The sequence below is a fragment of the Oncorhynchus clarkii genome, chromosome 5 (genome assembly GCF_045791955.1).
Source record: "Oncorhynchus clarkii lewisi isolate Uvic-CL-2024 chromosome 5, UVic_Ocla_1.0, whole genome shotgun sequence".
NCBI lineage: Eukaryota > Metazoa > Chordata > Actinopteri > Salmoniformes > Salmonidae > Oncorhynchus > Oncorhynchus clarkii.
The window spans coordinates 97,275,407-97,300,745 of NC_092151.1; the positions used below are offsets into that span (position 1 = coordinate 97,275,407).

A 25,339-nucleotide genomic window follows, 5' to 3' on the forward strand; every position below is an offset into this window, starting at 1 on the left:
ACACCAGGCTGGGTAACACCAGGCTGGGTAACACCAGGCAGGGTAACACCAGGCAGGGTAACACCAGGCAGGGTAACACCAGGCAGGGTAACACCAGGATGGGTAACACCAGGCAGGGTAACACCAGGCAGGGTAACACCAGGCAGGGTAACACCAGGATAACACCAGGCAGGGTAACACCAGGGTAACACCAGGCAGGATACTACCAGGATAACACCAGGCTAACACCAGGCAGGCTAACACCAGGCAGGCTAACACCAGGCAGGGTAACACCAGGCAGGGTAACACCAGGCAGGGTAACACCAGGATAACACCAGGCAGGGTAACACCAGGCAGGGTAACACCAGGCAGGGTAACACCAGGCAGGGTAACACCAGGCAGGGTAACACCAGGCAGGGTAACACCAGGAAGTGTAACACCAGGAAGGGTAACACCAGGCAGGATAACACCAGGCAGGATAACACCAGGCAGGGTAACACCAGACAGGGTAACACCAGGCAGGGTAACACCAGGCAGGGTAACACCAGGCAGGGTAACACCAGGATAACACCGGGCAGGGTAACACCAGGCAGGGTAACACCAGGCAGGGTAACACCAGGCAGGGTAACACCAGGCAGGGTAACACCAGGCAGGGTAACACCAGGCAGGATAACACCAGGCAGGATAACACCAGGCAGGGTAACACCAGGATAACACCAGGCAGGGTAATACCAGGCTAACACCAGGCAGGGTAACACCAGGGTAACACCAGGATAACACCAGGCAGGGTAACACCAGGATAACACCAGGCAGGGTAACACCAGGATAACACCAGGCAGGGTAACACCAGGCAGGGTAACACCAGGCAGGGTAACACCAGGCAGGGTAACACCAGGCAGGGTAACACCAGGGTAACACCAGGCAGGGTAACACCAGGCAGGGTAACACCATGGTAACACCAGGGTAACACCAGGGTAACACCAGGCAGGGTAACACCAGGCAGGGTAACACCAGGCAGGGTAACACCAGGCAGGGTAACACCAGGCAGGGTAACACCAGGCAGGGTAACACCAGGCAGGGTAACACCAGGCAGGATACTACCAGGGTAACACCAGGAAAACACCAGGGTAACACCAGGCAGGGTAACACCAGGATAACACCAGGCAGGGTAACACCAGGATAACACCAGGCAGGGTAACACCAGGAAAACACCAGGCAGGGTAACACCAGGATAACACCAGGCAGGGTAACACCAGGATAACACCAGGCAGGGTAACACCAGGATAACACCAGGCAGGGTAACGCCAGGATAACACCAGGGTAACACCAGGCAGGATAACACCAGGGTAACACCAGGCAGGGTAACACCAGGATAACACCAGGCAGGGTAACACCAGGATAACACCAGGCAGGATAACGCCAGGATTACACCAGGCAGGGTAACACCAGGATAACACCAGGGTAACACCAGGCAGGGTAACACCAGGCAGGGTAACACCAGGATAACACCAGGGTAACACCAGGCAGGGTAACACCAGGCAGGGTAACACCAGGCAGGGTAACACCAGGCAGGGTAACACCAGGCAGGGTAACACCAGGCAGGGTAACACCAGGATAACACCAGGGTAACACCAGGCAGGATAACACCAGGGTAACACCAGGCAGGGTAACACCAGGCAGGGTAACACCAGGCAGGGTAACACCAGGCAGGGTAACACCAGGCAGGGTAACACCAGGGTAACACCAGGCAGGGTAACACCAGGATAACACCAGGCAGGCTAACACCAGGATAACACCAGGCAGGCTAACACCAGGATAACACCAGGCAGGGTAACACCAGGATAACACCAGGCAGGGTAACACCAGTATAACACCAGGCAGGGTAACACCAGGGTAACACCAGGATACTACCAGGGTAACACCAGGCAGGGTAACACCAGGATAACACCAGGCAGGGTAACACCAGGATAACACCAGGCAGGGTAACACCAGGATAACACCAGGCAGGGTAACACCAGGCAGGGTAACACCAGGCAGGGTAACACCAGGCAGGGTAACACCAGGCAGGATAACACCAGGGTAACACCAGGCAGGATACTACCAGGGTAACACCAGGCAGGGTAACACCAGGATAACACCAGGCAGGGTAACACCAGGCAGGGTAACACCAGGCAGGGTAACACCAGGCAGGGTAACACCAGGCAGGGTAACACCAGGCAGGGTAACACCAGGCAGGGTAACACCAGGATAACACCAGGCAGGGTAACACCAGGCAGGATAACACCAGGGTAACACCAGGCAGGGTAACACCAGGGTAACACCAGGCAGGGTAACACCAGGGTAACACCAGGCAGGGTAACACCAGGGTAACACCAGGCAGGTTCAACACAAGGATAACACCAGGCAGGGTAACACCAGGCAGGGTAACACCAGGCAGGGTAACACCAGGCAGGGTAACACCAGGCAGGGTAACACCAGGGTAACACCAGGCAGGGTAACACCAGGGTAACACCAGGCAGGGTAACACCATGGTAACACCAGGATAACATCAGGCTGGGTAACACCAGGCAGGGTAACACCAGGCAGGGTAACACCAGGCAGGGTAACACCAGGCAGGGTAACACCAGGGTAACACCAGGCAGGATACTACCAGGTTAACACCAGGATAACACCAGGGTAACACCAGGCAGGGTAACACCAGGCAGGGTAACACCAGGCAGGGTAACACCAGGCAGGGTAACACCAGGATAACACCAGGCAGGGTAACACCAGGATAACACCAGGCAGGGTAACACCAGGATAACACCAGGCAGGGTAACGCCAGGATAACACCAGGCAGGGTAACGCCAGGATAACACCAGGCAGGGTAACGCCAGGATAACACCAGGCAGGATAACGCCAGGATAACACCAGGGTAACACCAGGATAACACCAGGCAGGGTAACACCAGGATAACACCAGGCAGGGTAACACCAGGATAACACCAGGGTAACACCAGGCAGGGTAACACCAGGCAGGGTAACACCAGGCAGGGTAACACCAGGCAGGGTAACACCAGGCAGGGTAACACCAGGCAGGGTAACACCAGGCAGGGTAACACCAGGATAACACCAGGGTAACACCAGGCAGGGTAACACCAGGCAGGGTAACACCAGGCAGGGTAACACCAAGCAGGGTAACACCAGGCAGGGTAACACCAGGCAGTGTAACACCAGGCAGGGTAACACCAGGATAACACCAGGGTAACACCAGGCAGGATAACACCAGGGTAACACCAGGCAGGGTAACACCAGGCAGGGTAACACCAGGCAGGGTAACACCAGGCAGGGTAACACCAGGATAACACCAGGCAGGGTAACACCAGGCAGGATAACACCAGGGTAACACCAGGCAGGGTAACACCAGGGTAACACCAGGCAGGGTAACACCAGGGTAACACCAGGCAGGGTAACACCAGGCAGGGTAACACCAGGATAACACCAGGCAGGATAACAGCGGGGAAACACCAGGCAGGATAACACCAGGGTAACACCAGGCAGGATAACACCAGGGTAACACCAGGCAGGATAACACCAGGGTAACACCAGGCAGGGTAACACCAGGCAGGGTAACACCAGGGTAACACCAGGCAGGGTAACACCAGGCAGGGTAACACCAGGCAGGGTAACACCAGGCAGGGTAACACCAGGGTAACACCAGGCAGGGTAACACCAGGGTAACACCAGGCAGGATAACACCAGGGTAACACCAGGCAGGGTAACACCAGGGTAACACCAGGCAGGGTAACACCAGGATAACACCAGGCAGGGTAACACCAGGATAACACCAGGCAGGGTAACAGCAGGGTAACACCAGGCAGGATAACACCAGGGTAACACCAGGCAGGATAACACCAGGGTAACACCAGGCAGGGTAACACCAGGGTAACACCAGGCAGGGTAACACCAGGGTAACACCAGGCAGGGTAACACCAGGGTAACACCAGGGTAACACCAGGCAGGGTAACACCAGGGTAACACCAGGCAGGATAACACCATGGTAACACCATGGTAACACCAGGCAGGGTAACACCAGGATAACACCAGGCTGGGTAACACCAGGGTAACACCAGGCAGGGTAACACCAGGCAGAGTAACACCAGGATAACACCAGGCAGGGTAACACCAGGCAGGGTAACACCAGGGTAACACCAGGCAGGGTAACACCAGGGTAACACCAGGCAGGGTAACACCAGGGTAACACCAGGCAGGGTAACACCAGGGTAACACCAGGCAGGGTAACACCAGGGTAACACCAGGCAGGATACTACCAGGGTAACACCAGGGTAACACCAGGCAGGGTAACACCAGGTTAACACCAGGGTAACACCAGGCAGGGTAACACCAGGCAGGATAACACCAGGCAGGATAACACCAGGCAGGATAACACCAGGCAGGGTAACACCAGGCAGGGTAACACCAGGCAGGATAACACCAGGCAGGGTAACACCAGGCAGGGTAACACCAGGGTAACACCAGGCAGGGTAACACCAGGGTAACACCAGGCAGGATACTACCAGGGTAACACCAGGCAGGGTAACACCAGGCAGGATAACACCAGGCAGGGTAACACCAGGCAGGGTAACACCAGGGTAACACCAGGCAGGGTAACACCAGGGTAACACCAGGGTAACACCAGGCAGGGTAACACCAGGATAACACCAGGCAGGGTAACACCAGGATAACACCAGGCAGGGTAACAGCAGGGTAACACCAGGCAGGATAACACCAGGGTAACACCAGGCAGGATAACACCAGGCAGGGTAACACCAGGGTAACACCAGGCAGGGTAACACCAGGGTAACACCAGGCAGGGTAACACCAGGGTAACACCAGGCAGGGTAACACCAGGGTAACACCAGGGTAACACCAGGCAGGGTAACACCAGGGTAACACCAGGCAGGATAACACCATGGTAACACCAGGATAACACCAGGCAGGGTAACACCAGGATAACACCAGGCTGGGTAACACCAGGGTAACACCAGGCAGGGTAACACCAGGCAGAGTAACACCAGGATAACACCAGGCAGGGTAACACCAGGGTAACACCAGGCAGGGTAACACCAGGGTAACACCAGGCAGGGTAACACCAGGCAGGATAACACCAGGCAGGGTAACACCAGGCAGGGTAACACCAGGCAGGGTAACACCAGGGTAACACCAGGCAGGGTAACACCAGGGTAACACCAGGCAGGATACTACCAGGGTAACACCAGGGTAACACCAGGCAGGGTAACACCAGGTTAACACCAGGGTAACACCAGGGTAACACCAGGGTAACACCAGGCAGGGTAACACCAGGCAGGGTAACACCAGGCAGGGTAACACCAGGCAGGGTAACACCAGGCAGGATAACACCAGGCAGGGTAACACCAGGCAGGGTAACACCAGGGTAACACCAGGGTAACACCAGGCAGGGTAACACCAGGCAGGATAACACCAGGCAGGATAACACCAGGCAGGATAACACCAGGCAGGATAACACCAGGCAGGGTAACACCAGGCAGGGTAACACCAGGGTAACACCAGGCAGGGTAACACCAGGGTAACACCAGGCAGGATACTACCAGGGTAACACCAGGGTAACACCAGGCAGGGTAACACCAGGCAGGGTAACACCAGGATGGGTAACACCAGGATGGGTAACACCAGGGTAACACCAGGCAGGATAACACCAGGCAGGATAACACCAGGCAGGATAACACCAGGCAGGATACTACCAGGATAACACCAGGGTAACACCAGGCAGGATAACACCAGGGTAACACCAGGCAGGGTAACACCAGGGTAACACCAGGCAGGGTAACACCAGGATAACACCAGGCAGGGTAACACCAGGATAACACCAGGCAGGGTAACACCAGGATAACACCAGGCAGGGTAACACCAGGATAACACCAGGCAGGGTAACACCAGGATAACACCAGGCAGGGTAACACCAGGATAACACCAGGCAGGGTAGCACCAGGATAACACCAGGCAGGGTAACACCAGGCAGGGTAACACCAGGGTAACACCAGGGTAATACCAGGCAGGATAATACCAGGGTAACACCAGGGTAACACCAGGGTAACACCAGGGTAAAATCAACTGAAAATACATAATGACAACTAAACAATTCAACCTCCCCCCTCAGACAACACCTCCCCAAACAAGGTACAGGTCTAGATAGACTGTGAGAAGAAAACAGTCTGAGAGTGCAGTGTTAAACCCAAACCCCCAGCCCTTTAAAGTAACGTTCTGTGTTATTTTCTCATTTTAGTCAGTTAAGAACAAATTCACCGCTAGTCAGGTCAGAGACACCGCTAGTCAGGTCAGAGACACCGCTAGTCAGGTCAGAGACACCGCTAGTCAGGTCAGAGACACCGCTAGTCAGGTCAGAGACACCGCTAGTCAGGTCAGAGACACCGGTAGTCAGGTCAGAGACACCGGTAGTCAGGTCAGAGATACCGGTAGTCAGGTCAGAGATACCGGTAGTCAGGTCAGAGATACCGGTAGTCAGGTCGGAGATACCGGTAGTCAGGTCAGAGATACCGGTAGTCAGGTCAGAGATACTGGTAGTCAGGTCAGAGACACTGGTAGCGGAGGTCTCCAGTGCTGTAATCGTCACGGTGTGCAACTCTGTTTGAGTGATACAGAGCGCGTACCTCCGGGTTTACAGGCTTAGGAGAGGACGGTGATGAAACAGTCTTGTAGGCCGGGTTTTCTCAGTCCTATTTTTGGCTTTTTGTTTCATGACATGCTGACATTTGAAAGCAGGGTAGTCTTGCCTACTACAGACAGGGATCCCCAAACTAATTTTTTGAAAATAAATAGTTTTATTGCTAAATTCAAATAAACTTAAACTTTAAGAATATTGCAGGAGCAAAAGGAAAACATGTCGTCCCATTGCGCCACCCCGCCCGCCCAACCCCGCACCCACCCCACCCCGCCCGCCCCCGCCCAACCCCCGCCCCCACCCGCCCCGCCCCCGCCCCGCCCCACCCCACCCCACCCGTATTTCAGTTATTGAACAGTATTGATTCAGAAGTTTAACGTACCTTCCAGCTAGAATCTTGTAGTAGGCAAATATCTGATCAGCCAGCTTGTAGACAAACTGATCAAAACACAGGTTGACCTGCAGAGGATGTCATATAGGAAGTATAGTATCAGTCATCATCAAAACACAGGTTGACCTGAGGTAAGAGGGTATCATTTAGGTTAGTTACAGATTAATACAGGTTGACCTGAAGAGGATGTCATTTAGTGATGACTAGTCTAATGGTGAACTAGTTACCTCTGCTGTAGTGATGACTAGTCTAATGGTGAACTAGTTACCTCTGCTGTAGTGATGACTAGTCTAATGGTGAACTAGTTACCTCTGCTGTAGTGATGACTAGTCTAATGGTGAACTAGTTACCTCTGCTGTAGTGATGACTAGTCTAATGGTGAACTAGTTACCTCTGCTGTAGTGATGACTAGTCTAATGGTGAACTAGTTACCTCTGCTGTAGTGATGACTAGTCTAATGGTGAACTAGTTACCTCTGCTGTAGTGATGACTAGTCTAATGGTGAACTAGTTACCTCTGCTGTAGTGATGACTAGTCTAATGGTGAACTAGTTACCTCTGCTGTAGTGATGACTAGTCTAATGGTGAACTAGTTACCTCTGCTGTAGTGATGACTAGTCTAATGGTGAACTAGTTACCTCTGCTGTAGTGATGACTAGTCTAATGGTGAACTAGTTACCTCTGCTGTAGTGATGACTAGTCTAATGGTGAACTACTTACCTCTGCTGTAGTGATGACTAGTCTAATGGTGAACTACATACCTCTGCTGTAGTGATGACTAGTCTAATGGTGAACTACATACCTCTGCTTCTATCTCATCATAGAGGAACTGCTTCTTGAACTTGGTCAGGGCATAGTGGGCACTGTCATTATAGAGGTCCAGAGGATACAGCACATACCTGGGGGACAGACACTTCATGAGACTGGCTCTGGATGGAAGACACGACTGTGTGTGTGTGTGTGTGTCTCCTCCTTACTCCATCATAGAGGCCTCCTTGGTCTCCAGAATGTGGTCTGTGAGGATCCAGGGCATGGACATCTCGATGGGGAACTGGATCCTGCGACCCATGGTCAGCTCCAGGAAGAACTCTCTGAACCACAGCTGAGACAGGTCACAGCACTGCTGTAGGGTCTCTGTTAGGGAGGGGACAAAGGGTTAGAGAGGGGACAGAGGGAGGGTTAGAGAGGGGACCGAGGGTTAGAGAGGGGACAGAGGGAGGGTTAGAGGGGGGACAGAGGGTTAGAGAGGGGACAGGGGGTTAGAGAGGGGACAGACGGAGGGTTAGGGAGGGGACAGAGGGAGGGTTAGGGAGGGGACAGAGGGAGGGTTAGAGAGGGGACAGAGGGAGGGTTAGAGAGGGGACAGAGGGAGGGTTAGAGAGGGGACAGAGGGAGGGTTAGAGAGGGGACAGAGGGAGGGTTAGAGAGGGGACAGAGGGAGGGTTAGAGAGGGGACAGAGGGAGGGTTAGAGAGGGGACAGAGGGAGGGTTAGAGAGGGGACAGAGGGAGGGTTAGAGAGGGGACAGAGGGAGGGTTAGAGGGGGGAAAGACGGAGGGTTAGAGGTAGAGAGGGAACAGGGAGAGACAGAGCAGGATGGTTCTGTAAACTCCTTACCGCTGAAGTTGAGCAGGTGAGTATAGAAGAAGGACAGGGTTAGGGGGGGGACAGACGGAGGGTTAGGGGGGGACAGACGGAGGGTTAGGGGGGGACAGACGGAGGGTTAGGGGGGGGACAGACGGAGGGTTAGGGGTAGAGAGGGAACAGGGAGAGACAGAGCAGGATGGTTCTGTAAACTCCTTACCGCTGAAGTTGAGCAGGTGAGTATAGAAGGAGGACAGGGTTAGGGGGGGACAGACGGAGGGTTAGGGGGGGACAGACGGAGGGTTAGAGGTAGAGACGGAACAGGGAGAGACAGAGCAGGATGGTTCTGTAAACTCCTTACCGCTGAAGTTGAGCAGGTGAGTATAGAAGAAGGACAGGGTTAGGGGGGGACAGACGGAGGGTTAGGGGGGGACAGACGGAGGGTTGGGGGGGGACAGACGGAGGGTTAGAGGTAGAGAGGGAACAGGGAGAGACAGAGCAGGATGGTTCTGTAAACTCCTTACCGCTGAAGTTGAGCAGGTGAGTATAGAAGAAGGACAGGGTTAGGGGGGGGACAGACGGAGGGTTAGGGGGGGACAGACGGAGGGTTAGAGGTAGAGAGGGAACAGGGAGAGACAGAGCAGGATGGTTCTGTAAACTCCTTACCGCTGAAGTTGAGCAGGTGAGTATAGAAGGAGGACAGGGTTAGGGGGGGGACAGACGGAGGGTTAGGGGGGGACAGACGGAGGGTTAGGGGGGGACAGACGGAGGGTTAGAGAGAGAGGGAACAGGGAGAGACAGAGCAGGATGGTTCTGTAAACTCCTTACCGCTGAAGTTGAGCAGGTGAGTATAGAAGGAGGACAGGGTTAGGGGGGGGACAGACGGAGGGTTAGGGGGAGACAGACGGAGGGTTAGGGGGGGACAGACGGAGGGTTAGAGAGAGAGGGAACAGGGAGAGACAGAGCAGGATGGTTCTGTAAACTCCCTACCGCTGAAGTTGAGCAGGTGAGTATAGAAGAAGGACTCTCTGTGGAACTTCTCCATGTCCATGATGGTGGGTCCCTCCAGACTGCTGCGGAGAGTCTTCTTAGAACCACTCTTATCAGCTATCAGAGACTCCAGCATGGTACGAACCATGTACAGCTACAGAGGAGGAGGAGGAGGAGAGGAAGAGCAGGAGAAGAGGACATTAAACGAAAAGCCCAGTTGTGTCTCACTACTAAGATCCATCCTGAAACCATGTTGTGTGTCTCACTACTAAGATCCATCCTGAAACCATGTGGTGTCTCACTACTAAGATCCATCCTGAAACCATGTGGTGTCTCACTACTAAGATCCATCCTGAAACCATGTGGTGTCTCACTACTAAGATCCATCCTGAAACCATGTGGTGTCTCACTACTAAGATCCATCCTGAAACCATGTGGTGTCTCACTACTAAGATCCATCCTGAAACCATGTTGTGTGTCTCACTACTAAGATCCATCCTGAAACCATGTGGTGTCTCACTACTAAGATCCATCCTGAAACCATGTGCTGAGACCGAGGGTGCTGAGAGAGAGAGAGAGACCGAGGGTGCTGAGAGAGAGAGAGAGAGTCCGGGGGTGCTGAGAGAGAGAGACCGGGGGTGCTGATAGAGAGAGACCGAGGGTGCTGAGAGTGAGGGGGAGAGACCGAGGGTGCTGAGAGAGAGAGAGACACCGAGGGTGCTGAGAGAGAGAGAGACACCGAGGGTGCTGAGAGAGAGAGACACACCGAGGGTGCTGAGAGAGAGAGACACACCGAGGGTGCTGAGAGAGAGAGACACACCGAGGGTGCTGAGAGAGAGAGAGACACACCGAGGGTGCTGAGAGAGAGAGAGACACACCGAGGGTGCTGAGAGAGAGAGAGACACACCGAGGGTGCTGAGAGAGAGAGAGAGACACACCGAGGGTGCTGAGAGAGAGAGAGAGACACACCGAGGGTGCTGAGAGAGAGAGAGACACACCGAGGGTGCTGAGAGAGAGAGAGACACCGAGGGTGCTGAGAGAGAGAGAGACACCGAGGGTGCTGAGAGAGAGAGAGACACCGAGGGTGCTGAGAGAGAGAGCGAGACACCGAGGGTGCTGAGAGAGAGAGAGAGACACCGAGGGTGCTGAGAGAGAGAGAGACACCGAGGGTGCTGAGAGAGAGAGAGACACCGAGGGTGCTGAGAGAGAGAGAGAGACACCGAGGGTGCTGAGAGAGAGAGAGAGACACCGAGGGTGCTGAGAGAGAGAGAGAGACACCGAGGGTGCTGAGAGAGAGAGAGACACCGAGGGTGCTGAGAGAGAGAGAGAGACACCGAGGGTGCTGAGAGAGAGAGAGAGACCGAGGGTGCTGAGAGAGAGAGAGAGACCGAGGGTGCTGAGAGAGAGACCGAGGGTGCTGAGAGAGAGAAAGAGAGACCGAGGGTGCTGAGAGAGAGAAAGAGAGACCGAGGGTGCTGAGAGAGAGAAAGAGAGACCGAGGGTGCTGAGAGAGAGACCGAGGGTGCTGAGAGAGAGACCGAGGGTGCTGAGAGAGAGAGACACCAAGGGTGCTGAGAGAGAGAGACACCAAGGGTGCTGAGAGAGAGAGACACCGAGGGTGCTGAGAGAGAGAGACACCGAGGGTGCTGAGAGAGAGAGACACCGAGGGTGCTGAGAGAGAGACACCGAGGGTGCTGTGAGAGAGACACCGAGGGTGCTGTGAGAGAGAGAGACCGAGGGTGCTGAGAGAGAGAGACCGATGGTGCTGAGAGAGAGAGACCGATGGTGCTGAGAGAGAGGGAGAGAGACCGAGGGTGCTGAGAGAGAGGGAGAGAGACCGAGGGTGCTGAGAGAGAGACCGGGGGTGCCGAGAGAGAGACACCGAGGGTGCTGTGAGAGAGAGAGACCGAGGGTGCTGAGAGAGAGAGACCGATGGTGCTGAGAGAGAGAGACCGAGGGTGCTGAGAGAGAGAGACCGAGGGTGCTGAGAGAGAGGGGGAGAGACCGAGGGTGCTGAGAGAGAGGGGGAGAGACCGAGGGTGCTGAGAGAGAGGGGGAGAGACCGAGGGTGCTGAGAGAGAGGGGGAGAGACCGAGGGTGCTGAGAGAGAGGGCTCAGACAGACCTGTGTGCTGGAAGGGCCGACGGCGCGGCGAGGAACCTTGATGTCAAAGCCTCCCTTGGGGTCTTTCTCTCCTCGCAGGGCAGGGTCATTGTGGGGCTCATGTCCTGCCTCCCAATCACAGATGGTCTTCCTGATGGCCTGCAGGACACTGGGGAGAGAAACATGTTGATCAGTACATCAGAGTGACTGAGCGTGTGTGTGTGTGTGTGTGTTGCGCTCCGTAGTACCTCTGCACCACGTTCTTCTTCTTCTTGATGGCCTGCCGTAGCGGGTCTCTCAGGGTGAGCTGGGCGAAGTCCTGCAGGGCCGAGTAGATGGTGTGGCGGATAGCGTGGTTAAACACCGACTCCATACGACCCATCAGGACCTGTAAACCCTTTATCATGGCCATCACCTGGAGGGAAGGACCACCTCACGGTTAGTTAGTCTCTAACATACCTAGAGACAGGTTAGTTAGTCTCTAATACACCTAGAGACAGGTTAGTTAGAGACACACCTAGAGACAGGTTAATTAGAAACAGGTTAATTAGAGACAGGTTAGTTAGAGACACACCTAAAGACAGGTTAATTAGAGACAGGTTAGTTAGAGACACACCTAGAGACAGGTTAATTAGAGACAGGTTAGTTAGAGACACACCTAGAGACAGGTTAATTAGAGACAGGTTAGTTAGAGACACACCTAGAGACAGGTTAATTAGAGACAGGTTAGTTAGAGACACACCTAGAGACAGGTTAATTAGAGACAGGTTAGTTAGAGACACACCTAGAGACAGGTTAATTAGAGACAGGTTAGTTAGAGACACACCTAGAGACAGGTTAATTAGAGACAGGTTAGTTAGAGACACACCTAGAGACAGGTTAATTAGAGACAGGTTAGTTAGAGACACACCTAGAGACAGGTTAATTAGAGACAGGTTAGTTAGAGACACACCTAGAGACAGGTTAATTAGAGACAGGTTAGTTAGAGACACACCTAGAGACAGGTTAATTAGAGACAGGTTAGTTAGAGACACACCTAGAGACAGGTTAATTAGAGACAGGTTAGTTAGAGACACACCTAAAGACAGGTTAATTAGAGACAGGTTAGTTAGAGACACACCTAGAGACAGGTTAGTTGGTCTAACACACCTAGAGACAGGTTAGTTAGTCTCTAATACACCTAGAGACAGGTTAGTTAGAGACAGACCTAGAGACAGGTTAATTAGAAACAGGTTAATTAGAGACACACCTAAAGACAGGTTAATTAGAGACACACCTAGAGACAGGTTAATTAGAGACACACCTAGAGACAGGTTAATTAGAGACACACCTAAAGACAGGTTAATTAGAGACACACCTAGAGACAGGTTAATTAGAGACACACCTAGAGACAGGTTAATTAGAGACACACCTAAAGACAGGTTAATTAGAGACAGGTTAGTTAGAGACACACCTCACACAGGTTCATTAGAGACAGACCTAGAGACAGGTTAATTAGAAACAGGTTAATTAGAGACAGGTTAGCTAGAGACAGGTTAGTTAGAGACACACCTAGAGACAGGTTAGTTAGAGACACACCTAGAGACAGGTTAATTAGAGACACACCTAAAGACAGGTTAATTAGAGACAGGTTAGTTAGAGACACCTCAGAGACAGGTTAATTAGAGACAGGTAAGTTAGAGACACCTCACACAGGTAAATTAGAGACAGGTTAATTAGAGACACCTCGAACAAGTAAATTAGAGACATGTTTAATTAGAGACACACCTAGAGACAGGTTAATTAGAGACACCTCACACAGGTTAATTAGAGACACGCCAAGAGACAGGTTAATTAGAGACAGGTTAGTCAGAGACGGGTTAGTTAGAGACACACCTCACACAGGTTAATTAGAGACACGCCTAGAGACAGGTTAATTAGAGACACACCCAGAGACAGGTTAATTAGAGACAGGTAAGTTAGAGACAGGTTAGTTAGAGACACACCTCACACATGTTAATTAGAGACAGGTTAGTCAGAGACACACCTCACACAGGTTAATTAGAGACAGGATAGTCAGAGACAGGTTAGTCAGAGACACACCTCACACAGGTTAATTAGAGACAGGTTTGTTAGAGACACACCTCACACAGGTTAATTAGAGACAGGTTTGTTAGAGACAGGTTAGTCAGAGACACACCTCACACAGGTTAATTAGAGACAGGTTTGTTAGAGACAGGTTAGTTAGAGACACACCTCACACAGGTTAATTAGAGACAGGTTAGTTAGAGACAGGTTAGTTAGAGACACACCTCACACAGGTTCATTAGAGACAGGTTAGTCAGAGACAGGTTAGTCAGAGACACACCTCACACAGGTTAATTAGAGACAGGTTTGTTAGAGACAGGTTCATTAGAGACAGGTTAGTCAGAGACAGGTTAGTTAGAGACACACCTCACACAGGTTAATTAGAGACAGGTTAGTTAGAGACAGGTTAGTTAGAGACACACCTCACACAGGTTCATTAGAGACAGGTTAGTCAGAGACAGGTTAGTCAGAGACACACCTCACACAGGTTAATTAGAGACAGGTTTGTTAGAGACAGGTTCATTAGAGACAGGTTAGTCAGAGACAGGTTAGTCAGAGACACACCTCACACAGGTTAATTAGAGACAGGTTAGTTAGAGACAGGTTAGTTAGAGACACACCTCACACAGGTAAATTAGAGACAGGTTAATTAGAGACAGGTTAATTAGAGACACACCTCACACAGGTTAATTAGAGACACACCTCACACAGGTTAGTTAGAGACACACCTCACACAGGTTAATTAGAGACACACCTCACACAGGTTAGTTAGAGACACACCTCACACAGGTTAATTAGAGACACACCTCACACAGGTTAATTAGAGACACACCTCACACAGGTTAGTTAGAGACACACCTCACACAGGTTAGTTAGAGACACACCTCACACAGGTTAGTTAGAGACACACCTCACACAGGTTAGTTAGAGACACACCTCACACAGGTTAATTAGAGACAGGTTAATTAGAGACAGGTTAGTTAGAGACACACCTCACACAGGTAAATTAGAGACAGGTAAATTAGAGACAGGTTAATTAGAGACACACCTAGAGACAGGTTCATTAGAGACAGGTTAGTCAGAGACGGGTTAGTTAGAGACACCTCACACAGGTTAATTAGAGACACGCCTAGAGACAGGTTAATTAGAGACAGGTTAGTCAGAGACAGGTTAATTAGAGACACACCCAGAGACAGGTTAATTAGAGACAGTTAAGTTAGAGACAGGTTCATTAGAGACAGGTTCATTAGAGACAGGTTAGTCAGAGACAGGTTAGTTAGAGACACACATCACACAGGTTAATTAGAGACAGGTTAGGCAGAGACACCTCACACAAGTTAATTAGAGACAGGTTAGTCAGAGACAGGTTAGTCAGAGACACACCTCACACAGGTTAATTAGAGACAGGTTTGTTAGAGACAGGTTAGTTAGAGACACACCTCACACAGGTTAATTAGAGACAGGTTAGTTAGAGACAGGTTCATTAGAGACAGGTTAGTCAGAGACAGGTTAGTTAGAGACACCTCACACAGGTTAATTAGAGACAGGTTAGTTAGAGACACACCTCACACAGGTTAGTTAGAGACACGCCTCACACAGGTTAGTTAGAGACACACCTAGAGACAGGTTAGTTAGAGACACACCTCACACAGGTTAGTTAGAGACAGGTTAGTTAGAGACACACCTCACACAGGTTAGTTAGAGACACGCCTAAAGACAGAACTTCTCCTCGCTAAAGAGGGGTTAGGCTGACTGACCTCTACCAGGGAGAACTTCTCCTCACTAAAGAGGGGTTAGGCTGACTGACCTCTACCAGGGAGAACTTCTCCTCACTAAAGAGGGGTTAGGCTGACTGACCTCTACCAGGGAGAACTTCTCCTCGCTAAAGAGGGGTTAGGCTGACTGACCTCTACCAGGGAGAACTTCTCCTCACTAAAGAGGGGTTAGGCTGACTGACCTCTACCAGGGAGAACTTCTCCTCACTAAAGAGGGGTTAGGCTGACTGACCTCTACCAGGGAGAACTTCTCCTCGCTAAAGAGGGGTTAGGCTGACTGACCTCTACCAGGGAGAACTTCTCCTCACTAAAGAGGGGTTAGGCTGACTGACCTCTACCAGGGAGAACTTCTCCTCGCTAAAGAGGGGTTAGGCTGACTGACCTCTACCAGGGAGAACTTCTCCTCACTAAAGAGGGGTTAGGCTGACTGACCTCTACCAGGGAGAACTTCTCCTCACTAAAGAGGGGTTAGGCTGACTGACCTCTACCAGGGAGAACTTCTCCTCGCTAAAGAGGGGTTAGGCTGACTGACCTCTACCAGGGAGAACTTCTCCTCGCTTGTGTAGTTGTATCGTGTAGCTCGTTCATACTCCTCCGCGTTGTCAGGACACTCCTTGTTCGAGTACTTATCTGTTGGATGAACCAGCTTCCACGAGTACTGCAAGAAGAAGAGTCATCATCATCATCACCACCGTGTTAGAAAACCTGCTTTTATAACATGAAGTATTTAAACATCTTCAGCTTACTACAAGGACACTGCTTTATATTATAGCTTTAGTGAGATCAATCGGCATGAACCCAGTTCATTTATTCTGTCCTGTCGTGTTGTTTTAGTGCCAACCTTAACCCTGGATGGGTCCGAGGTCAGGGGTCACTCACCACTTCCATGACGTGTGCGCTCCACTGGGACAGTAGCTGCATCCCCTGCAGAGACAGGTCAAACAGCTTCCTGTACTCATGGTCTGTCTTGTGGGCCTCCTGACGACCGGACCCCGTCACCACCTAGAGAGAGACATCTTTATTAGGACATAACAGACCCTGGTCTCCACCTAGAGAGACATCTTTATTAGGACATAACAGACCCTGGTCTCCACCTAGAGAGAGACATCTTTGTTAGGACATAACAGACTCTGGTCACCACCTAGAGAGAGACACCTTTATTAGGACAAAACAGGTTAACAGACCCTGGTCTCCACCTAGAGAGACATCTTTATTAGGACATAACAGACCCTGGTCTCCACCTAGAGAGAGACATCTTTATTAGGACATAACAGACCCTAGTCTCCACCTAGAGAGAGACATCTTTATTAGGACATAACAGACCCTGGTCTCCACCTAGAGAGAGACATCTTCATTAGGACATAACAGACCCTGGTCTCCACCTAGAGAGAGACATCTTTATTAGGACATAACAGACCCTGGTCTCCACCTAGAGAGACATCTTTATTAGGACATAACAGACCCTGGTCTCCACCTAGAGAGACATCTTTAATAGGACATAACAGACCCTGGTCTCCACCTAGAGAGACACATCTTTATTAGGACATAACAGGTTAACAGACCCTGGTCTCCACCTAGAGAGAGACATCTTCATTAGGACATAACAGACCCTGGTCTCCACCTAGAGAGAGACATCTTTATTAGGACATAACAGACCCTGGTCTCCACCTAGAGAGAGACATCTTTATTAGGACATAACAGGTCAACAGACCCTGGTCTCCACCTAGAGAGAGACATCTTTATTAGGACATAACATACCCTGGTCTCCACCTAGAGAGAGACATCTTTATTAGGACATAACAGACCCTGGTCTCCACCTAGAGAGACATCTTTATTAGGACATAACAGACCCTGGTCTCCACCTAGAGAGACATCTTTAATAGGACATAACAGACCCTGGTCTCCACCTAGAGAGAGACATCTTTATTAGGACATAACAGACCCTGGTCTCCACCTAGAGAGAGACATCTTTATTAGGACATAACAGACCCTGGTTTCCACCTAGAGAGAGACATCTTTATTAGGACATAACAGACCCTGGTCTCCACCTAGAGAGACATCTTTATTAGGACATAACAGACCCTGGTCTCCACCTAGAGAGACATCTTTAATAGGACATAACAGACCCTGGTCTCCACCTAGAGAGAGACATCTTTATTAGGACATAACAGACCCTGGTCTCCACCTAGAGAGAGACATCTTTATTAGGACATAACAGACCCTGGTCTCCACCTAGAGAGACATCTTTATTAGGACATAACAGACCCTGGTCTCCACCTAGAGAAAGACATCTTTATTAGGACATAACAGGTTAACAGACCCAGACAGGGAAAGGTGTGTTGCTAGGTGCTCACCTCACTGTTGCTGTAGCGAGCCAGCTCAGAGATGAACCTCATGTGGTCTTCCCTGATCTGAACCATCTGCTCACAGATATTATACTGAGGACTGCTGCCTGTTGAGGTACATGACCACCTGGGAACAGGGAGGAGAGAGAGGTGAGAAGAGGTGGATGGAGGAGAGAGAAAGAGAGAGAAGAGAGAGAGAAAGAGAGAGAAGAGAAAACCTCACCTGTTCTTGTTCTCTTCAAAGTGTGCGCTTGTCTTGATGTACCTGGACAGCTCAATCTGCATGTCACCAAACAGAGGCACCACCTGCAGTTGCTGTTGGGGACAGATACATGAAGACCAGTCAGTTAGTCAGAGCCATTTCAGATACATGAAGACCAGTCAGTTAGTCAGAGCCATTCCAGATACATGAAGACCAGTCAGTTAGTCAGAGCCATTTCAGATACATGAAGACCAGTCAGTTAGTCAGAGCCATTCCAGATACATGAAGACCAGTCAGTTAGTCAGAGCCATTCCAGATACATGAAGACCAGTCAGTTAGTCAGAGCCATTCCAGATACATGAAGACCAGTCAGTTAGTCAGAGCCATTTCAGATACATGAAGACCAGTCAGTTAGTCAGAGCCATTTCAGATACATGAAGACCAGTCAGTTAGTCAGAGCCATTTCAGATACATGAAGACCAGTCAGTTAGTCAGAGCCATTTCAGATACATGAAGACCAGTCAGTTAGTCAGAGCCATTCCAGATACATGAAGACCAGTCAGTTAGTCAGAGCCATTTCAGATACATGAAGACCAGTCAGTTAGTCAGAGCCATTTCAGATACATGAAGACCAGTCAGTTAGTCAGAGGCATTTCAGATACATGAAGACCAGTCAGTTAGTCAGAGGCATTTCAGATACATGAAGACCAGTCAGTTAGTCAGAGCCATTTCAGATACATGAAGACCAGTCAGTTAGTCAGAGCCATTTCAGATACATGAAGACCAGTCAGTTAGTCAGAGCCATTCCAGATACATGAAGACCAGTCAGTTAGTCAGAGCCATTTCAGATACATGAAGACCAGTCAGTTAGTCAGAGCCATTTCAGATACATGAAGACCAGTCAGGCCCATGTACCCCTAATTCACTACACAGACAGTAAGGCCCATGTACCCCTAATTCACTACACAGACAGTAAGGCCCATGTACCCCTAATTCACTACACAGACAGTAAGGCCCATGTACCCCTAATTCACTACACAGACAGTAAGGCCCATGTACCCCTAATTCACTACACAGACAGTAAGGCCCATGTACCCCTAATTCACTACACAGACAGTAAGGCCCATGTACCCCTAATTCACTACACAGACAGTAAGGCCCATGTACCCCTAATTCACTACACAGACAATAAGGCCCATGTACCCCTAATTCACTACACAGACAGTAAGGCCCATGTACCCCTAATTCACTACACAGACAGTTTATGAACACACACAGACATAAAAACGATTAGATTTTCAATGTTGATTGAGGGTGAAAGGTCAGCGACACATCCTTGGTTTAGACACATACTGATAACACCCACAGCAACATGTCTCTCCTACTGCTCACCTTGAAGAACTTGTCAATCTTTGTCAGGTTGATCCTCTTCTTGGCGTCCATTTTGTAGATGTTGCTGTTACTGCCATCCATCAGGTACAGACCAAACCCCATCACCTAGAGATAACAGACAGGTACAGACCAAACCCCATCACCTAGAGATAACAGACAGGTACAGACCAAACCCCATCACCTAGAGGTAACAGACAGGTACAGACCAAACCCCATCACCTAGAGGTAACAGACAGGTACAGACCAAACCCCATCACCTAGAGATAACAGACAGGTACAGACTAAACCCCATCACCTAGAGGTAACAGACAGGTACAGACTAAACCCCATCACCTAGAGGTAACAGACAGGTACAGACCAAACCCCATCACCTAGAGGTAACAGACAGGTACAGACCTAACCCCATCACCTAGAGGTAACAGACAGGTACAGACCAAACCCCATCACCTAGAGGTAACAGACAGGTACAGACCTAACCCCATCACCTAGAGGTAACAGACAGGTACAGACCTAACCCCATCACCTAGAGGTAACAGACAGGTACAGACCTAACCCCATCACCTAGAGGTAACAGACAGGTACAGACCTAACCCCATCACCTAGAGGTAACAGACAGGTACAGACCTAATCCCATCACCTAGAGGTAACAGACAGGTACAGACCAAACCCCATCACCTAGAGGTAACAGACAGGTACAGACCAAACCCCATCACCTAGAGATAACAGACAGGTACAGACCAAACCCCATCACCTAGAGGTAACAGACAGGTACAGACCTAACCCCATCACCTAGAGGTAACAGACAGGTACAGACCAAACCCCATCACCTAGAGGTAACAGACAGGTACAGACCAAACCCCATCACCTAGAGATAACAGACAGGTACAGACCAAATCCCATCACCTAGAGGTAACAGACAGGTACAGACCAAACCCCATCACCTAGAGGTAACAGACAGGTACAGACCAAACCCCATCACCTAGAGGTAACAGACAGGTACAGACCAAACCCCATCACCAAGAGATAAGACAGGTACAGACCAAATCCCATCACCTAGAGGTAACAGACAGGTACAGACCAAACCCCATCACCTAGAGGTAACAGACAGGTACAGACCTAACCCCATCACCTAGAGGTAACAGACAGGTACAGACCAAACCCCATCACCTAGAGGTAACAGACAGGTACAGACCAAACCCCATCACCTAGAGATAACAGACAGGTACAGACCAAATCCCATCACCTAGAGGTAACAGACAGGTACAGACCAAACCCCATCACCTAGAGGTAACAGACAGGTACAGACCAAACCCCATCACCTAGAGGTAACAGACAGGTACAGACCAAACCCCATCACCTAGAGGTAACAGACAGGTACAGACCAAACCCCATCACCTAGAGGTAACAGACAGGTACAGACCAAACCCCATCACCTAGAGGTAACAGACAGGTACAGACCAAATCCCATCACCTAGAGGTAACAGACAGGTACAGACCAAACCCCATCACCTAGAGGTAACAGACAGGTACAGACCAAACCCCATCACCTAGAGGTAACAGACAGGTACAGACCTAACCCCATCACCTAGAGGTAACAGACAGGTACAGTCCTAACCCCATGGTCGAAGGGAATAGGAGGCCATGTTCGGAGCCGGCCAGCCAGACGGTAGCGTACCTTGAGCAGCATGTGTTTCTCGTTGGGGGTCAGGTACATCCTGTTCTCATAGTAATCAACACACAGGTTGACTATGTCAGCCAGCAGCTCATCGTGGCCGTTAATCACCTCCAACTGCTGCTGCAGAGACTGGAGACAGAGAGAGATGTTTAACTGACAAGTGTTGTTTTAGAGAGGAAAGACCAACAGCTGAAACCTGCTGGGTGGCGATTCAACAAATAGAATCGTTGGAGATTAACAGAGAATGATGGACAGTAGTATGTTCGTCGGCACGGTGTGTTACCTGAGTGATCTTGTTGTGGTTGGCCAGGTGTGTGTGTTACCTGAGTGATCTTGTTGTGGTTGGCCAGGTGTGTGTGTTACCTGAGTGATCTTGTTGTGGTTGGCCAGGTGTGTGTGTGTTACCTGACTGATCTTGTTGTGGTTGGCCAGGTGTGTGTGTGTTACCTGACTGATCTTGTTGTGGTTGGCCAGGTGTGTGTGTGTTACCTGACTGATCTTGTTGTGGTTGGCCAGGTGTGTGTGTGTTACCTGACTGATCTTGTTGTGGTTGGCCAGGTGTGTGTGTGTTACCTGACTGATCTTGTTGTGGTTGGCCAGGTGTGTGTGTGTTACCTGACTGATCTTGTTGTGGTTGGCCAGGTGTGTGTGTGTTACCTGACTGATCTTGTTGTGGTTGGCCAGGTGTGTGTGTGTTACCTGACTGATCTTGTTGTGGTTGGCCAGGTGTGTGTGTTACCTGACTGATCTTGTTGTGGTTGGCCAGGTGTGTGTGTTACCTGAGTGATCTTGTTGTGGTTGGCCAGGTGTGTGTGTGTTACCTGACTGATCTTGTTGTGGTTGGCCAGGTGTGTGTGTGTTACCTGACTGATCTTGTTGTGGTTGGCCAGGTGTGTGTGTTACCTGACTGATCTTGTTGTGGTTGGCCAGGTGTGTGTGTTACCTGAGTGATCTTGTTGTGGTTGGCCAGAAACATGGAGAGGTTCTGAGACTCCTGGATGGACGAGGGTTCTGACATCTTCCTGAGGAACTGGGCAGCTCTACAGAGAGGAGAGGAAGGGGGGAGGAGATGGAGGGAGAGAGACAGAGGGAAGAAGAAGGCGGGAGGGAGAGAGGGAAGGAGATAGAAGGCGGGAGGGAGAGACGGAGGAAGAACAGTACGTGAGAGATCAAGGCGGCGAGGGGACGCTGAGTGATGATACCATCTAGTGTCTATGGTAGCAGGGAGGGGACGCTGAGTGATGATACCATCTAGTGTCTATGATAGCAGGGAGGGGACGCTGAGTGATGATACCATCTAGTGTCTATGGTAGCAGGGAGGGGACGCTGAGTGATGATACCATCTAGTGTCTATGATAGCAGGGAGGGGACGCCGAGTGATGATACCATCTAGTGTCTATGGTAGCAGGGAGGGGACGCTGAGTGATGATACCATCTAGTGTCTATGATAGCAGGGAGGGGACGCTGAGTGATGATACCATCTAGTCTCTATGATAGCAGGGAGGGGACGCTGAGTGATGATACCATCTAGTGTCTATGATAGCAGGGAGGGGACGCTGAGTGATGATACCATCTAGTGTCTATGATAGCAGGGAGGGGACGCTGAGTGATGATACCATCTAGTCTCTATGATAGCAGGGAGGGGACGGTGAGTGATGATACCATCTAGTGTCTATGATAGCAGGGAGGGGACGCTGAGTGATGATACCATCTAGTGTCTATGATAGCAGGGAGGGGACGCTGAGTGATGATACCATCTAGTGTCTATGATAGCAGGGAGGGGACGCTGAGTGATGATACCATCTAGTGTCTATGATAGCAGGGAGGGGACGCTGAGTGATGATACCATCTAGTGTCTATGATAGCAGGGAGGGGACGCTGAGTGATGATACCATCTAGTGTCTATGATAGCAGGGAGGGGACGCTGAGTGATGATACCATCTAGTGTCTATGATAGCAGGGAGGGGACGCTGAGTGACGATACCATCTAGTGTCTATGATAGCAGGGAGGGTACGCTGAGTGATGATACCATCTAGTGTCTATGATAGCAGGGAGGGGACGCTGAGTGATGATACCATCTAGTGTCTATGATAGCAAATGTGTTCCAGAATATACTGCATCTCCCACTGCTCATGATAGGATGACACTGCTCCTGGTAGGATATCACTGCTCATATCACTGCTCCTGATAGGATATCACTGTTGACCAGAGACCCATGGGCCCAGTTCCACCACTGTTGACCAGAGACCCATGGGCCCAGTTCCACCACTGTTGACCAGAGACCTATGGGCCCAGTTCCACCACTGTTGACCAGAGACCCATGGGCCCAGTTCCACCACTGTTGACCAGAGACCCATGGGCCCAGTTCCACCACTGTTGACCAGAGACCTATGGGCCCAGTTCCACCACTGTTGACCAGAGACCCATGGGCCCAGTTCCACCACTGTTGACCAGAGACCCATGGGCCCAGTTCCACCACTGTTGACCAGAGATCTTTGGGCCCAGTTCCACCACTGTTGACCAGAGACCCATGGGCCCAGTTCCACCACTGTTGACCAGAGACCCATGGGCCCAGTTCCACCACTGTTGACCAGAGATCTTTGGGCCCAGTTCCACCACTGTTGACCAGAGACCCATGGGCCCAGTTCCACCACTGTTGACCAGAGACCCATGGGCCCAGTTCCACCACTGTTGACCAGAGACCCATGGGCCCAGTTCCACCACTGTTGACCAGAGATCTTTGGGCCCAGTTCCACCACTGTTGACCAGAGACCTATGGGCCCAGTTCCACCACTGTTGACCAGAGACCCATGGGCCCAGTTCCACCACTGTTGCCCAGAGACCCATGGGCCCAGTTCCACCACTGTTGACCAGAGATCTTTGGGCCCAGTTCCACCACTGTTGACCAGAGACCCATGGGCCCAGTTCCACCACTGTTGACCAGAGACCCATGGGCCCAGTTCCACCACTGTTGACCAGAGATCTTTGGGCCCAGTTCCACCACTGTTGACCAGAGATCTTTGGGCCCAGTTCCACCACTGTTGACCAGAGACCCATGGGCCCAGTTCCACCACTGTTGACCAGAGACCCATGGGCCCAGTTCCACCACTGTTGACCAGAGACCCATGGGCCCAGTTCCACCACTGTTGACCAGAGACCCATGGGCCCAGTTCCACCACTGTTGACCAGAGATCTTTGGGCCCAGTTCCACCACTGTTGACCAGAGACCTATGGGCCCAGTTCCACCACTGTTGACCAGAGACCCATGGGCCCAGTTCCACCACTGTTGCCCAGAGACCCATGGGCCCAGTTCCACCACTGTTGACCAGAGATCTTTGGGCCCAGTTCCACCACTGTTGACCAGAGACCCATGGGCCCAGTTCCACCACTGTTGACCAGAGACCCATGGGCCCAGTTCCACCACTGTTGACCAGAGATCTTTGGGCCCAGTTCCACCACTGTTGACCAGAGATCTTTGGGCCCAGCTCCACCACTGTTGACCAGAGACCCATGGGCCCAGTTCCACCACTGTTGACCAGAGACCCATGGGCCCAGTTCCACCACTGTTGACCAGAGACCCATGGGCCCAGTTCCACCACTGTTGACCAGAGACCCATGGGCCCAGTTCCACCACTGTTGACCAGAGACCCATGGGCCCAGTTCCACCACTGTTGACCAGAGATCTTTGGGCCCAGTTCCACCACTGTTGACCAGAGACCCATGGGCCCAGTTCCACCACTGTTGACCAGAGACCCATGGGCCCAGTTCCACCACTGTTGACCAGAGACCTATGGGCCCAGTTCCACCACTGTTGACCAGAGACCCATGGGCCCAGTTCCACCACTGTTGACCAGAGATCTTTGGGCCCAGTTCCACCACTTGACCAGAGACCTTTGGGCCCAGTTCCACCACTGTTTACCAGAGACCCATGGGCCCAGTTCCACCACTGTTGACCAGAGATCTTTGGGCCCAGTTCCACCACTTGACCAGAGACCTTTGGGCCCAGTTCCACCACTGTTGACCAGAGACCCATGGGCCCAGTTCCACCACTGTTGACCAGAGACCTTTGGGCCCAGTTCCACCACTGTTGACCAGAGACCTATGGGCCCAGTTCCACCACTGTTGACCAGAGACCTAT

The 25,339-nt window shown here is 51.3% G+C and overlaps 1 protein-coding gene across 4 annotated transcripts in view; it reads right to left on the reverse strand.

Moving 5' to 3' along the window:
- The window catches only part of LOC139409594 (cytoplasmic FMR1-interacting protein 1 homolog), a 78,775-nt gene that overhangs the window by 22,068 nt on the left and 31,368 nt on the right, over nucleotides 1–25,339 (reverse strand). For 3 of the 4 annotated variants that reach the window (XM_071154992.1, XM_071154993.1, XM_071154994.1), the window contains 13 exons: nucleotides 22,144–22,240; nucleotides 21,201–21,329; nucleotides 19,526–19,630; nucleotides 18,155–18,246; nucleotides 17,941–18,058; nucleotides 16,466–16,588; nucleotides 16,119–16,244; nucleotides 11,993–12,159; nucleotides 11,766–11,913; nucleotides 9,642–9,795; nucleotides 8,046–8,202; nucleotides 7,871–7,967; nucleotides 7,061–7,137 (listed from right to left, as the gene is read on the reverse strand). In XM_071154992.1, coding sequence (XP_071011093.1) covers nucleotides 7,061–7,137; nucleotides 7,871–7,967; nucleotides 8,046–8,202; nucleotides 9,642–9,795; nucleotides 11,766–11,913; nucleotides 11,993–12,159; nucleotides 16,119–16,244; nucleotides 16,466–16,588; nucleotides 17,941–18,058; nucleotides 18,155–18,246; nucleotides 19,526–19,630; nucleotides 21,201–21,329; nucleotides 22,144–22,240 — 1,590 coding nt within the window. Of the gene's footprint in view, nucleotides 1–7,060; nucleotides 7,138–7,870; nucleotides 7,968–8,045; nucleotides 8,203–9,641; nucleotides 9,796–11,765; nucleotides 11,914–11,992; nucleotides 12,160–16,118; nucleotides 16,245–16,465; nucleotides 16,589–17,940; nucleotides 18,059–18,154; nucleotides 18,247–19,525; nucleotides 19,631–21,200; nucleotides 21,330–21,483; nucleotides 21,504–22,143; nucleotides 22,241–25,339 lie in introns of those variants that run through there. The other variant, XM_071154995.1, reaches the window with a different exon arrangement.